The 17077-nt window shown below is 42.9% G+C and overlaps 1 protein-coding gene across 2 annotated transcripts in view; it reads right to left on the reverse strand.

Moving 5' to 3' along the window:
- Positions 1-17077, reverse strand: part of mgat5 (alpha-1,6-mannosylglycoprotein 6-beta-N-acetylglucosaminyltransferase) — a 70060-nt gene that overhangs the window by 23701 nt on the left and 29282 nt on the right. For both annotated transcript variants that reach the window (XM_046381702.1, XM_046381701.1), the window contains exons 5-10: positions 15408-15497; positions 12179-12250; positions 9690-9851; positions 8038-8207; positions 7193-7327; positions 2970-3103 (exon numbers count right to left, since the gene is read on the reverse strand). In XM_046381702.1, coding sequence (XP_046237658.1) covers positions 2970-3103; positions 7193-7327; positions 8038-8207; positions 9690-9851; positions 12179-12250; positions 15408-15497 — 763 coding nt within the window. The remainder of the gene's footprint in view (positions 1-2969; positions 3104-7192; positions 7328-8037; positions 8208-9689; positions 9852-12178; positions 12251-15407; positions 15498-17077) is intronic.

Here is a 17077-nt window from a genome sequence, read left to right on the forward strand (position 1 = left end):
TTTGTCACTGCACTGTCCATGTTTGGAGAAAACATAAAAAAACAACAACATACAGATGGATCAGAATAAAATGGTCACATTTTATGTGTCACTACAGCATTTCCACACCTCAGTGTTGGAGCTTTCTGTAACACTTTCATTACAGTAATCCACCACAATCAATCAAACCAAGCATCTGTAAAAGGTTTCAGATGTTCTCCTCTGGCAGCAGTGTTTCCAAACTGTTTCATTACACAATGCTGGAAATCCACTCGGGTATGCAGATATGTGGTGTACAGGTAGGATGACATCTTCATCAACAAATTCTTCCTTTCTGCCAAGTATTTCAGTTTCAAGAGTTTTTGTGTGAGAAGACTATTGATCTCACAGAGATGGGAAAAAAGAAGCTTTAGTGAGTGGGTGTGCCAGCAATATTATCAGTCAGAGCTTTACAGGTAATATCAGCCTGGCAGATGGCAATGCTTCAAGGATAAACGCTAACTACTGTTATGTGCAACCTCTGACCAGTATTACTCATCGGGTCTGTAAACTCTCAGAAACTTGGACACACACAGGAAAAACTGTAGCTGGTGTCAGGGTGAACATCAAAGACGTCATCAGGTTATTGTCAGCTTTCTGCACTAGCCTGACTTCTTCAGCCTCCTGTGTGAAACGGTCACTTCATTTGTGGCAGGAGTCTCAAGACACCTGCTTGAAAAATTTCCTGTCCATTTATATGCTTGACCAATTGTCTAAGTGGTTTATTTATAAGAGTGCATGTGGACGACAGTAGCACAGGAAGGATCATTAATAATAGTCATCATTGTTTTTAAAATAATGAGATAAGACAAGTGTATCTGTCTGCAGTGCATGCAGTTCCCTTCGGGTTTACATCCCTTGTAACAAAGTTGTTTCTAAGATGAAGTGTTCAGTAAATGAATTGAACTTGACAGTGTTTGAATCCTTACATGTCATTCTGACATGGAGAAAAACAGTTATTTATATTATAGTTTCTGATTATACGTGACTTGTGTTGCTAGGAAACAGAGCCACCTTAACTAAGACAGGCAGTCCATTCAAACACAAACTATACACCAGAAAACATTCCCTGCTATCCCGTCTGATATTGATTAATGAGGTCAATTTGGCCTTGTCTTGTCTTATTGGCCAGAGGCCACATACTCCCAATTCCCCCAACCAATGATTTATGGATCACTGCCTAATCGTAACAAATGGACCAATCCAACTCTGGGATAAATCACCTACTGGCACCTGATTTGTCCATTGCTACATCTATATTTAATAGGCGAGTTGAACAATTTAAGGAGAAGGGAATCCAAATATGATGCTTTATTAAATATTTGAGCAAGCGAAGATGAAGTTAATGTTGTGTTCCCTCTCTTGGTAGAACAACACTGTAATAAAATGATCTTATTAGCCTTGCAGGGCCAGACTGGTGGGTTAACCGTGGGACGGAAAAAAAAACGCTTCAAGGCAACAGCATTTAGAAACACCCTCATAAACAAAAACAGTTAACTCCACCCATGTAAATCTAAGCTGACAGATACACCTGCTCAAAGTGCAAATGTTATTACTGCCCGTTCCGATAACAACCAGAAACATGACATTTTGACTTCATCATTTCTGGAGGTGTTGGTGTAATGAGCTGTTTGAGTTGTGTGGCGCACACAACGTAACTCTTCAGCCTGAAGCTAATGTCTTATGCAGCACAGTGCAGACAGAGAACTACAACCACTGCCTTGTGGTCTTATGTCTCCACAAACTAGCTGCAGTTTATATTCATGTTTGTCCAGACTCACATATGTGTGAGTGTGAGACTTCTTAGAAAGAAGCAGACACAGGATCAAACTGAACATGAAGAAGCTTCAAATTCTAAACCATATATGATTCACACATATTCTTATGTGATTGGTGTCCCCAATTCAGTCTCTGACCAAAATGCAAAAAATGCGAAATGCAAATATTAAAGTCATCACTTCAGTGGATCTCCAACATTCTAATCAGCTCATCCTTATGGAGGTTTGCGACAAATTTAAAGAAATTCCCTCCAAACGCTCCAGAGATATCACGTTCCTCAGACTAGCATACGACATAATGCCTCCGACCACGGCTGTCAGGGTGGAGGCACGGAGAAAAAAAAAAAGCCTGAATCTCTTGTGCCTGGAAGTGATGCCATTCTGTGGTTTTAGCACTTGGCCAAGTTACTGTGCACTTGTTTCACCAGCGATATCATCTAACCTAGTGACTCTTAACTGGATTTTCTGCGCTGGCCCCAGTGTGTTATGAGAAAGACATACCCTATTCAGCAAACAAAGGGCCCATTCAGGTGCAGTGGTATTATGGATAGCTCCGGGCCTCACCTCGCAAACGAGGACTGCAGGGGTAACATTTCACTTTCTCTTAGCCACGGGGAAAAGGTCAATACCCGGGGGGGGGGGGGGCTGGCACTGCCACCACCCATCCACCTCAGTAAATGTGGTTGACTCCAGTTACAAAGTCATCTCACAGTGGGAGTGATGCACACACACAGAGCAATAAAACCCCTACGTCCTACATTCATAATCACAGTAAAATGGAGAGCTGAGTGCCTGACCCCTTGCTTTCCTTTAATCTGCTTGATGATATTCCATTAGCGAGCAACGCTCTGGATTTTCAGAGCGTCTTTTATACAGCACCGAAACATCTCATTTGTAGGAGAAAATTTACCTGGAACTGTGGACAGGAAACAGACTTTGATGTAATAATCAGGAAAGCTGATTTATACTACAAGCAGTCGTGTTGGCAGCTTACTTGAACAACCTTTTTTTAAATAACAGAGCAGGAAACTTGGTGAGGTGATGCAATCTGTGAGAGTCACGTGTAATTAATACATGTACATAACCTGTAGCAAATTCTTTTTTTAAATCCTGGCTGACAGTTGAGGCCTGTGGAAAGAGAGAGCGCTGCGTACGTCGGTGTCCTGAACTTACGGAACATGGTGTTGAACTGCTGCGGGTTCAGGTTCCACTTCCCCCATGGCGTCTTGTGACCCTTGGATTGGGCGTAGTGGGCGTGGTTGAACTCCGGTTCCGTCCCGAACGAGTCCAGCACCCGCAGCATGCACCTGCGGTGTCACACAAAGACAAGAGCGTGAACAGCTGCTCCACGCCACGCCAGAAGCACACGACGCTGGTGCACTTAACATCATACTGTTGCTTAGGTTTCAGTTCAGTTTGCTTTGAATCTTGCAAAATCTTGAAACCCAGAAACACCTTTATAAATCACCTCGGCATAAACAGACTCAGTGTTGTTATATCATGTGCAGAAAAATGCTCACACCTCGTGAGCATAATTACAGCTAAAGAGAGAAGCTGAAGTGAACCGCTGCATGGTGTTTATCTCTAAAATATTCTCCCAGTTTTCTTCACAGAAGGCCAAGAAATAAGCACAAGGTTCCTTCACTTTAAACCCATTTAAACCACAGCAGTAGACCTGCTCCTATTGAGATGACTTTGATATCAATACTGAAGGCGTGTATTTTGAGCTATGAGTAGTATACACTAACAGGCAAAATGATGTATATACACATATATTATTATGAAATATCTTTTCAGACAACATTCAAGCAGCTCCACATGGGATGACGAATTCACAAAAACGACACCTCTGTTCTCAGTCCGAGAGTGAAATCCTGTCCTGTGAAGGTGCGAGACTGTGAAAGGACATCATGGCTGACTCAAAAGGCACAGGATTAATTAGACCACAACCAGGAGAGAGAATGGTATAAATGCAGAGAGAACCACTGGCTCCAGACCTTGGACTCCAAGCAATGGATTTACGAGATGCTGCTTTGATTATGCCTGGTCTGATGTGTCCTTTACTCTCTGCATTTTTCCATTAGGAGGGCGAAAGGCTAAAGAGAGAAATGCGTCTTGGCCATGAGAAAGATGAATTTATCCCTCTGTCTCACAGTGCTAATGTAATTTTTTTCCATTGCTGTGCTGCAGCAAAGTCCTAAAATGATGATCCTCTTTAATTGGCCATCTTGAGCTCAAAAACTGCATTTTCATGCAGGTTAATAAAATTAAGTAACTCCCATTTCAGACAAAATATTCAGCATTAATCAAACAGTAAAGGGAGGAAATCAGGTGTAAACAAAAAAAAAAGACATGCACGCATGTACACACTCAGTCTCTCTCTCTCACACACACGCACACACAAAAAACAACACGGGCATCTGCACCTAAAAAATTCTCCCTTTCTCTCAGTGATGGTCCCTCCGCCCAGGCAGATGCTGTGCAGCTGGCTGTGTGCACTGTGACAGGCCCTGGGAGAGCAGAGAGCTGGGAAACACATTCACCATGAGGAAAACTTTAGACTGAAAGCTGGAGAACAACAACAACAACAACAACCTGCCCACATGCCATATCCAGTCGCTCTGGAGAAAAACAACCATCATCTGTCCCCAGTTCATATACCCTCAACAGATGGGGGAAGTGTTGTTGGTGCCGTAACATGGTGTAAATAGAGCTGCAGAGAGGCTTTCAGCGCTCATTTGAAGGCCAGTGAGTTGACAGTGGACGTCATAATGTGGCAGGAGTTGAGGCTGTTCAGCTCAACAAGTATGCACTTAGTAACACTTGGTGCGATGTCACAATCAAGCTGGGACGACTGGGGATGTTGTTGCCGAAGTAAAAGTCTCATTTCACCATAATGTGATCCACCTGAAGTGATCCCAAATGGTTAATGTATAACAATGGCTGCTGTAAGTGAGATATTTCTCCCCTGAGAAATCAGCCATACACGCACTGGTTTCATCTCAGCCTCTAGCACACAGGGATAGCAGGGGGATTTCTGTTTTATATGAATCTAACTGAGACTCTCTTACATGTCAGCTACACACAACAGCTGCATAATAAAAAGAAATATGAGTCAATGATCTGTCTCATAAACGCATTAAGCTGAATTAGTGGCCAACATCAGGATTTGGTTAAATGCTGAGGATGACATGTTCTGAGATGTTATTGATTATCTTACTGGGACTGTCACTCAGCTAATAATTTTTGATTATTTTCAGTCAGTTTGAATCACTAATTTTTCCTTTAATTGATAATGTGTTCAGCTTAACAGGCTTTAACATAAAATGTGCTGTGGTCCTTTACATGTTTGTACAGCAATTGTCCTATGGCTTGCAGCAACAAAAATGGCAAGCCTGGCTAACTATTCAGATATAGCAGGCCAAAGGGTAGCAAATCATTAGCTAACATTATGTTTTTATTATGTGGTGTCCGAAGGGACAGAAGGGACAAAGGGAAACTGAGTATGACGGAATCAAACTTGTGCGATTCATGCGACTGATGAATAACTTCTCATTTACCCAGTTGGTTCATGTCTGCATTACTGTTGACAAACACCGAAAGCGGAACTGGTTTAGACTTTTTTCTGCAGCCCAGCTGATGCAGATGTCAGTCCATTGCCCGATTAAGTTACTGGATGAAAGGATTAAATGAAACAGAACAACAGGGCAGCACTGGCTCTACTTCATACCCAGAAAACAACAGCTCAGAGTGTTCCCATTCCTTCGCCCTCGTATGAAACACAGTGATACAGTACTGTAAGAAACAAGACCAGGGCAATAACAAAACACATTAATCACAAACGGGCCTGACAGACTTGGCTGCTTTGTCCCCAGACACATAAAAATAAACCACAAAAGAGGAAACAATAATGACAGTTTATTGTTTTCGAGAATTTTAGGTATGATACGCAAGCAAGCCTGGTATAGTCTGTACACGGGACATTTTTCTTCCTGAAGGACAAATAAAATCAAGAGGAGAGTGACATGGTTTTCTACAAAGGGATCCTCAGGCCACAAAGGAAAGGAATGTAATTCACTTTGAAGAGGCACTTTGACAGAAAGGCGACGCAGGGAAGCTGACTGGGGTCTATTCAGTGCGAGAGTAGAGAAAAAACTGCAGATGTGTCCACATTCACAAAGCTGCAGGAGCTCCCACAGTGACATGAAGTGCTCTGACATACGTGTTCAATAATGGTAGGAGAAATAATGCAGAAAATAGTATCTGGACCTTACATTAGGCCTGAGGCTGAATCAATTTCCTCAGGGCACAAAGGGAGCGGATGCAGTTTAAGGTGTTATGTCGCAGACAAACAAAACCTGGTGACAAGCATGAGGAACCAGCGGGGCCATTAGTGCCCCCAGACTTATTGTTCCCTCTCTTTTCCTGTCAGACGGAGCTGATGAGAGCTTCTCAAAACAAAACAGGAGGGCCTCATCTGCGGTCCTCAGCGGAGCAATCGGAGACAGAACAGACTCGGTGGGTGAAAACATCACCAACAACAGACGCTACTGCAGCCTTTTGGGAAATTGCGATAACGTATGAGCAGAAAATAGAATCACTGTCCTACCAATAGCCAGACAAGCTGCAATCCAATGGCCTTTGCACATGTGAAAGAAGCTGTTAAACCACAGTTGGCAGTTTAGATTGGAGAGCAGCACAAATGACTGAATTCACTGAGTGACAGACATGATGATTTAAAGAAACTGAAAGAGTAAGGCCTTGCTCAAACACAAAAGTTACTGTGCAAATCCTGTAGAAAACTGTGGTACTGGGAAGTCACCCAGTGTGTGTGTGTGTGTGTGTGTGTGTGTGCTCAGAAAAGCCCTTTAGGTTAAAGACAAAAAGCAACTAGCAGCCACTAGCTGCATATTGTGTTGATTTGACCGGGTCCACATCTGCCAAGCAGCTCGTGGTTTTGTCCCTGACCAAATCTGACCACCCTTGACAGAATTTATAAACTAAAAATGTTTCTTCCCCTGGGTACTTTGAGGCATGTTGTGAGAGAATTACCACACAATACCAGACATGATTGTATTACTTACTACCAGATAATTAAAGATCTCTACTTGTTCTGGTATTTTATTAGCTGTATACTGTTGGCTGTCCTTCATGGTTTTCTAGGGCATAAAAAGGTCACGTCTAAATAAGCATCAATCAAATTTTAAGTGACTCTCAATTTGAGAAACACTCAAAAATGCTTCATCGGGACTGTGTGGGTGTGGTTTGATCCAATACGATTGACCGTGCCTGTAAGCAAACTGCTATTTAAAATCATGCAGGGAATCCTGCACTCATAACCAGAAGCTGATTGAGAATATAACCTTTCTTGTCAAATGAAACATAAGTACACGTACTGGTAGTGGACCCAGGAAGGTCCCAGCGTCTTCTTGAACTGGGTGAGGCCCACGATGTCAATGTAGATGAGCTCAACCACCTTGTCACCCTGGGTTGGGCAGCTGGACTTGTTCCCCATGACCTTACGCATGATCCTGAGGAGAAAAGTTTGGAGTTAAAATCAACTTTAACTCAACAAATACCAAAAAAGGAAGTGTTCAGTGTGCTGCTGTTGGTTACTTGTTTCAGTGTTTTATTTCACAAAACATGGAAAGATTTTCCTTTAAGGTTAGTACAACACACATCGCTGACAGTAACTTTTTACTCATCTACCCTGCAGGTCACAGAGCACAGGCACATGCTTTAAGAAGATCATTTTGTTCACTCTGTATTTTATCAAAGGGTGTGTACCCACAAGACAATTTGACACAGTCAAATAACTGAGAGGTGATTTACCTGAAGAGAAAGGGTGGTAAACAAAAGGTGCTTTGACAGTAGGCCCTTGTGGCTGCATTTGAATTATACAGCACCAGTGCAGTTTAAATGATGCTGCTTCCCTCCCACACATTGTGTGAACACAAATAGATCTGAATACAAAACATTATTAATACTGGCTTTGGCTGTGTTTGCCTTAAAAGAGAACAAGTATTCAAAGAGCAGAACAGTGTCAGACTAAAGGACCACTTAAAAAAGATCAAAATCTATGCAGCAGAACCAGAGATATTATGTTGTTTTATTCAACCAGGGACGGGAGATGTGTGACAGGTACATTTAATTAATAATATATAAGTACAAGTACAGCCTAAATAGGCAGGTCAGGGTGTGATGAAGACATATTGTGGCATGCAGTGTGTTTGGTACTGACTCTTTGAGCTCAGCCAGGGAGGCTGAGATGCGAACGTCATGGCCCAGCAGGTACAGCGTGGTTATGAGGTCACTCCACTGGACCAACTCGCCCAGTGGGCCACCACTGAAGGCATTTTCTGCTATTTTGAACCCTGACTCCTTGGTCAGCAGGCCCAAGTGCACCAGGATCTGATGGAAGATGACGAAAAAGCGTGGAAATAAATTCGTGATACAATTTTAGAATTTTCAAAAGAAAAATACCACAGTTTACAGTCAGAGTCAGAGATGCGGGTGTTGAATGAAGTCAAACAATAACTGACAACGCAGATGCATATAGAAAAATAAAAGGAAAAATCATGGACAAATAATTCAGAGACACCCCACTGGTTTCATATTTGAATAGATTTACATCGGAAATGTACACTACATATTTATCCTGGTAGGGGGCTGGGAAAGCAGTCCCCCTGCACCCCTGAATGCTGTCAGGTGCACAGTGCACATATTGAGAAAAACACATGCAACTTAACAAAAATATGAACACAAACACACGCGCACACACACACACACACACACACACCAGATGATTTCCAATTGCTGCAGGAACACAGTGTTCCACAGTCGGAGTAGGAAGCAATAGCAGGCTTTGTTTGAAGTGACCAACACATTTTTCTCTGTTGACAGCCAGCCCCAGTCCCAGAGCACGCTAGTCAAGGATTAATATGTGTGGATTAATATCCAAAAGAGATTAGCGGCTGAAATAAAGAACCAGCTTTGAAAGTATCTGGACTAAGAGAGAAAAAGCTCTTGTGTTAAACCCTTTGTTTAATTATAGACTGAACAGGTTCAACCGAGAAACAGAGAAGTTGAGGGAGGACAGGTAAGATAGGGGATGCTGCTTTGCATCAGTGTCGTGGGAATGTGACGTGAATTATTCACGAGGCCGGTGGAAAGTGCGGAGTACATTATTCAGTGCTGGGAGCTGCTAGCAGCTTGGGACACAATGGAATATCCATGTCAGTCCTTTCCTGCCACCGTTTCTTCCCTCAGCAGCAGTCTACAAGCGTGAAGTGCGTGTGTGTGTGCAGCTGGTGTGTGTATTCCAACAGGCTGAAAGCCAAGAGGCTGGTTTCATCAGAAAGCTCTTAAAGAGGTTACATTCCTCTCACTTTTAAGATGATAAACATTAAAATGTAGCTTCAGTAATATTTCCTTGTCATAGTTTGTGTAGGATTAAGAGTTGCAACTTTCACACTCATCGTATCAGCTTGCACCTGATTCTGTGGGCGAACATGTGCCTGCTGGCTGCTTAAAGTAATAATATGTGACATTTTTACGATGTATTCTGACACCACCAGATCTATTAATTACACCTGCAGTATATCCAGCTCACCCGTGCTTTTCATTCAGTCTTTTCTGGCACATGGGAAGTGACACATTTAATGTTTCAGGAAGCAAGAAGTTAAAAAGAGCAGCCTAAAAAGAGCAACACAACACGAAAAGAACTAAACAATAATAGATGTGCAGTGATCTGTAATGTGCAGCAGATTTCGCCACAAAGAATGTCAACAAAATGCCAACCAGATGCAGCGGGCCAACCATCCCGTCGCCTGAATGAGAGCGAATCTCACTTTTCTCCACTTCACTACTTTATATTGTACGTATCACGCCCACCTTCTTCCTCCGACGCTTGGCCATGTTCTGCTTGGCAGCCAGCGAGCGGATGGCGCTGACCCACGGCTCAGCCATGCGTTTGATCCTCAGCATCATCCAGCGGAACTCCTCGCGCTGTGACATCACACGGTAAAGCTCCTCGAAGCTGGTCCGGATCTCCGCCTGCACACACCGACACGACGGTCACTGTGACCCTTATACTGTTAGTGCATATATGCTACCACTGAGCAGTGTCGTGCTTCATCTTCAGCCATTTATTTCATCTGAACACCAGATGTTGGGCCATTTATTTCAAAGCTGTACAACACTGTAACAATGGGTTCTATTTATTATCCTGTTGTGTGCTGTAATATCTCAAACAACATTTCTTTCAAGTGCTTTTATCCTTCTTTCTGCTGCTGCTGTGACAAAATCCCATGAGGATCCTTAAACATGTAATCTAATTTGAAATTGCGATATTGCCTCCCACGCTTTCCAAATGGCTGAAGGCCTGTTTTCTTGGAGGAAGACTTTTCTACAGGAGCTGTAAGTGATGAGGCCCTGCTCAGAGTCCAACACTACATGCTTCAGGATAAAAGGTTTATCCAAGCTGCCTAAACTTCCTATTTTACTTCCTCATAGTGGCAGATGGATTAAACTGATAGAGAAAGGATCACAGGGTTTGTTTACAGATAAAAGAATGGATGAATGAATGTTTAATATGCTGCACCTTATGTCAACTCCCTTGTGTTTTCTCTCTATAATCACGGAGACTGCAGATCAAGTGATTCTTTTGAGATGATAATAACCATCACAAACTGTCAAAGACATCTGCAGAGGAAATTATACATTGAGTACAGACCAAAATGTGCCAACAACGTATGTGTGTGATCTCCCGAGAGCACGACGTCAAAGAAACCTGAGTGTAAATCTGTGGAATAAGAACTGGGAGGGAAAAAAAATGCTGTATTTATGGTGACAGGAACAACAAATACTGAAGCATTCAGGGTGTCTCGATGTCACAAGCCAATGTGAGCTCTGGCTGACTGAATACTGAATGAATACCTCAGTCACACCATTGATAGCTCATTCATAAGAAGGCTTTACAGAGGAGAGGAGAGTGGAGGAAGGAAAGGAAAATAAGGAAATAAGGACCAGAAAAGAAGAGGACACATTAATCAGCTATAGGCCCAAATACTTATTAAATGAGATGTGATGGAAAACAATTCAAGCTGCAAAACATTTGACTGTCCCTTGTTCCAAACCCATCCTGTGTTGTAAGAGCGCTGACTAACTAACTGGAAGTGGAAATAATGTAATAAAAAATGCAGAAATGAAACTGAGGCTACTGCAACATGCGTTGACTCACACTATGAGAGCAGCACGGAGATGAAAATACTAATACTTTAAATTTGTGGACACCGAAATTCAAGGACTCGTGGCGAGAGAAGCTGTGAATGGGACGGAGCCAGCGAGAGAAAGACAGAGCAAGACCACATTGCCATTACCAGCTGCTAAGGTGGCTGAAACAAGACTGTCAGGGCATTAACATCCCTCATCACGACAGGAAATCACTTCCGCAGACTGAGCCTATTAAAATCTGGGCCTGAATTAAAATCTCCAAAGCCTGTCAAATGGCATCTCCCCACCACTGAGGGCTCAGTGCTGTTGATGCATCAAGATGGGGGGGATGAAGAGTGCTTAATATTGATTCACCCGCAGCACAGGGAGAAGAGGGGAGGGCATGATTTCGAGGAGCACTGTGGACTGTGCACAAGCCTATCAGCCCGCAGAAGAGCTCTCTAAGTGGGATTTGAGTGAGCTGCCGCGCTGGCAGGGATAGAAGATCATTATTCCAGATTTGTCCCAAGGTCCCGTCAGTCCGGCTTTGGTCTGCGAGAGCCGCTCGACTCTTTTGTGCCATGGAGGCATGTTGATACTGTGTATGAGCTTCAGCCCGCTCGTTCATTTGCTGCCCAGTTTTAAAATATCATACACACTCCGAGGGAAATAACCTCTCACGCTTTTGCAGCCATTTGAGTACATTTTTAACAATTAAATATTAAAAACTAAACTTATATTAGCGCGAGTGTTTCTCAAAATGACACATCCCATTAGAGGGTATTTTCTTCTGCGGTGTTACACAGGATGATGGAGTGGGACTTGATGACGGGAGGGAGTCGAGTTTAAAAATTAACGCTAATGGAAAAAATGTCTGTGAAGAAGTTCGGAGTTGTCACACACACATACGAGTCTCTTTGAAATGAATCCTATCAAGCCCCTTGGACTGCAGCCGTAATCTGACACCCAAATCCATCCCAATAAGCATTTTGTCTAATGATAAAGCTGGATGGTTTTTAAACAAAGCTACGTCAATAGCCTATGAAGAGACGATTAACTGTGCAAGTGACATCTCGTGATGAGAGTCCTCGAAAGAGCAGCCGAAGAAGTTCAATGTCCAGTGTGTTTTTAGTTTACGTTTAACAGGAGCTGTCCGCTGTGTCTCTCACCTGTCCCCTCCTGTCTATTTCTTCATTCAGGGTCTTTGTCCTCCAGGGCAGGCGAGGACACCAGTTCTCCACCTGTCACAGAAGTCAGAAGACAGACTCAGTCAAAAACCGGGAGCAAAAAGTCAGTTAATACAGGTTTTATGACTGCTGTCCAAATGAAGCCTTGACAGAGCCACAGGTGCAAATATTTGCTGAGCTGCAGTTCATGTGAAATGCTGCTAAGTAAGATCTAAATCCAGGATGTTGAGTGCGTCTGAACAGCAATGGCCTGCAGGAAACCTTTGAAACCACAAGAGTATTCATGCAGCAGGAAGGCTAGATGTGAAGAAACATGAGCTATCAACTGCTACGAGCACCAAACCAATAGCCAGTGTGTTAACAGCTGCATACTACTAACCCTGTATGGATGTGATTGAAGTTACACAAGTCGCTCGCCATTTATGGATAGGCAATATCCATAAATGGCGAGCGACTTGTGTAGTAAAAAATCTGCCATGTTGCACGTAGGTGTGCCCGACGCTGCTGGGAAGCAGCAGGGGCCTGTTTCTAATAAATAAATGACATCAGTATCAGACTGGTGCACAGACTTATGTACTCGCTGATATTCAGTCCAGTATTGTGCAGTATTGGAGGCGTTTCTGATGCTGCCATCGCTGTCAACAACCCTTTTAGCTAGATGCTAACAGGTCAGACAAAATGAGATGAAAAATCAATGCCTTGCTCTAAACAGAGAGTGTCCTAGGTATTACTGGCTGTTTCAGTCAGACTTTACCGGACTGGACCCGCCACAATCCATTAAAAGTCGGGAAAAAAAACATAGAATTTATTCAAGCAGGAGGTCGATGAGGGAAAAGAAGTTCCTGCTGTTGTGCTGAACAAAGAGCTATTTTAAAGAAATCTATTCAAATTCATGTTTGAATTTACAGCAATATTCTTTACGACGTGTGACCATTTGCATGGTCAGTGCCAGCATGGCTGTTATAAGTCCCCACAGGACACACCTGTACCCAGAGGAGACATCATCAGTCGCATCATTTGTTTGCTGACATCGCCTCATGTTACTTTTCCAATGTAAATAAAGTGTCGCGTTCCTCCTCAGCTTCTACATCTCTGTCTCAGCGTTTACTTCCTCTTGCACCAAGCACGATTGCTGTTTGACCACAGCGAACCTCATGGAGAAGCGATGAGTGTGTGTTTTGCCTATGTCAGCAACTAGAGGCTATAAAAAAAGCAGTCAGACGCAAGGTAGGTGTGTTTATTCTCCTTCTCAAACCACAACACACACACTATGCTAGTTGAGCCTTGACCTTCTACAGCTGACATCCATCATGATAGGTTGCCCTCTCTGGTTTGCCCCTTTGCAAGGTTAATGCGGTGGTCGACAAGTATGAATTATAAATGGCGGAAATGGTGTGTGTTTATTGTGCTTGTGTGTGTGTGTGCTCTAAACAGACAAGCCCTATCGCAGCATTTTCCAGATGGAAATGCATGCTTATTGCCACGGCAACCGTGAGCTCACATGCCCATGAGAGGAGGCTGGAGGCTGTTAGATTAGCAGGAGGGAGACATGCAGGGAGAAGAGGCATCTGTCTTGAATCTTCACTGGCCTTCATCACAAATGTGTCTCTGTTTGCGTCCTGTTTGATGGGTTTCTCTCCTCCTAATGGATCTGCTGTTGTCCATCTCACTTCTATTTCCATACAGAGCAGGCCGGGCTTTCTGTGTTGCCTCTTAATTTACTGCAATGCTTTCAGCTCATATGCAATATTCATAACAGGCTACTGACCTTTCCAGAGCTGAAGCCGTGACAGAAATCTTACTTTTCTTTAAATAAAAACCAAAACAAAAAAAAAAGCACTCAGTGAAACAACTTATCAACACAGATATCTTTCCAGTAGGGGAGAGGGAGGACAAGAAACACTGAAGATTCATCCAATCACGGCTGTGTGTCTAAGTATGATCTTTGAAATGATGAATAACAGAGGAAAACAGAGCTGTTTCATGAGAATCTGAGAATATGAGAAGTTCAAAGAGTTTCGAAACATGAGCGTGTAGTCAGAGGGTGATGGGAAACTAAACAAGTAACTAAACATCTAAAACATTTTCCACTAACTTGATTCATTTCTATTTCTATTTCTATCATCAGGCTTCCATTAGAATTAACAGCAAGATGAATTTCTCCACTAGAACTGAATTCTGGCCATGTTGGTTGGTCTGGCAAAGACGAGTCACAAGCGTCAGCAGTATACAAGCTTCTATATGTTAGCGCTCGTCAATAATGAACGACTCCTCCATGTTGGTCTGGCTGCTTTTTCCTCTTTGCCAAGGATATGCAGAAACTGAGGCAAGTAAAATCATCTCACATCTTCCCTCGGAGGCTGAAAACTCATCTCCTCGAGAAGTACCTCACACCACCCCTGCACTCCCTCCTTTCCCACTGAATCATCTCCTCTTTCTCCCTCATCATCCTCCTCAACACATCCTCATTTGCTCTCATTAAAAATGAAATCTCTGCTATCTGCTATCTCTCTTATCATCTTTATTTTTAGCTCTGAATTCTTATGTGATCATTCTCAGGTTACAGAAATGGAAATCCCAGCGTACTCGATTAAACCTGCTGCAGCCCAGTTAATGTATTAACAAATTAAAGTATCATGGGTTTAATTGAAGATAAACAAATATATTTAAGTTTAGCTAGAATTTTTTTGTCTGTCTCTCTTTGAATTTTATTGATAACCTGCAATGTTTTGAGACCGTGGAAGAAAATTCAAGCATTTGTAGAGCAACGAGGAGGAGCTAATGATCTTGAACACATTAACCAAACATAAATACCAAATTTCCACCAAGTTTCCATCATTGGAGGATTGTCTGGCACTGTGCCCTCTTCTTCATGAGCTGTTTAATAGCATCTGACTGTTGAATTAGTGCACTTATTTGAATTTGCAGATTCTATGGAAATTTAGTTAAATTTTGCACTACATTGGAATGGAAATTTGACTAGTGCCTGAATCTTATTTTACTATTGCTCCACCATTCAGTCACTAACCATCCAATAATCTCAAGGTAAAACCTTCAAGACACAAGTGATACTATTACACACGCGATTGCGGTCCATGTTCGAAGTGTTCATTGATGCTGTGATGAGTAAAACTGTTGCGAAAACTCAGCCACTGATAGACTCTGAAGTGATATCTTTTCGGACACACGCACACTTGCAAGCTGGGCTCACCTCACTGAGGTAGATGAAGAAGGAGCACGTGGATCCATCCACGCCGTAGTTGCCGTAGCAGGCGTCAGAACGCCACATCTCCTTCATCCACTGAGAAAAGAGGAGAAAAAGGCGAGATTAAATCTGAACGTGCATTCTCACCCAAACAGCCCCCTCCACTCACTCAAACTTTAATATCAGTGTAATATATGGGCCCACTGTGAGTTTTATCAGCAGCTGTAAAGTAACTCTACTCTGGCAGTCACACGGACAGCCAAACAACCTCATTTGGAGCTTTTTTCCATTCTAGAGCTCTTTGGATGGATACAAAAAAGGCAGGTTGATGCTGCAATTTACCAGTCATTGCGTGTGGGCAAGCTGTGATAGTGAGAGAACACATAATGCACAGATGCAAAATGTAAAGCAACAGCTACTTAACTACTTTTCACTCTCCTGATGGAAAAAGCTCAAGGTGTTTTTGTGGATCAAAAGTTAGAGAAGCAGGATTAAAAGTCATTGGCTTCAATCCCTGGATCAAATGAAAATTCTGGAGTTTGAAAGTAAAAGAGATATGATTTCCCTTTCATCAAACACACGTGCAAGTCATCCAGAGGAGCTGCTCAGCGGCCAACAGGAAAAGAGGAAGCTTCTTCTGGAGTAGCTCTCATGTGCGAAAGTAAATCAATGTGGAAACAGCATTTTTGGCACAGACAGAAGAAAATGTAATCTCAATAAATTTTCCAGCATACAGAAAATGGTAAAGGATAACAGAGGGAGGTGTAGCAGCATTTGAACATGGACCCTCATCTCTTCTGATTTGATGCCTGGCAGGCAGATTTTCTTGGCACTGTCACAAATGGCATGCATAGACTCAAAGTGGAAGGGCTGCTGAGCTGAGATGTGGACTGACAGCTATCCTGCTTAGTCCATAGGCACAAGTACATCATGCATGCTGACTTACAGTCACCTAAGGGAGCAGTGCATGTGGGAAATATAAAAAGCTGAGCTCTGAAAGCTGTTCACGGAGAGGAGACACGGCAGATGGGCTTGGATCAGAGTGGCTTGGATGGTGAAGGCATGAGGACTGAACTATATTTGTTAGAAGAAAACCTAAGAGCTCTTCAGAGTGAGAAAATGGATTTGTCAGATGTTACAAACTGTGTACCGATAGCAAAAGTGTTGTGAATTATAATGACTTTCTGAAAACAGCCTTGTGTATATTATGGGTGTATGCATGTATGAGTGTATATGTGTGTGTACAGCCAGCGTTGGCATCGGCTGGCGCCCAGTTGGAAATGCTGACAGTATCAGTGGAGGGTTGGGACTGGCTGAGCAGATGGTGTGTATGATAGTGCCCTATCAGCTCCAGGGAGACCCACACACATACACAGAGAAACAGAAACACTGGAATGAAATCGCGCATACATCTGTGTGTGTGTTGTTTGGGTGTATGCACCTGAATCTGTGTGTGGGCGCACCAGGATATGACTGTCCCTAAAACTGAAATTAAATCTGTCTAATGTAAGACTTTCCCTCATAAGGGGGCCTGAATGCAGACTGTGTTGTTCAATGAAACCAGAGGTAAAGGTGAGTGAGTGTTGCTCACACATCAGTCAGGTGACCAGGAATAAAAAGGTAATGAGTTACTAATGAATTCATGATCAAGACTGAAACTCCACTGACTTGTTTCA

This window comes from Scatophagus argus, chromosome 24 (assembly GCF_020382885.2).
Source record: "Scatophagus argus isolate fScaArg1 chromosome 24, fScaArg1.pri, whole genome shotgun sequence".
NCBI lineage: Eukaryota > Metazoa > Chordata > Actinopteri > Scatophagidae > Scatophagus > Scatophagus argus.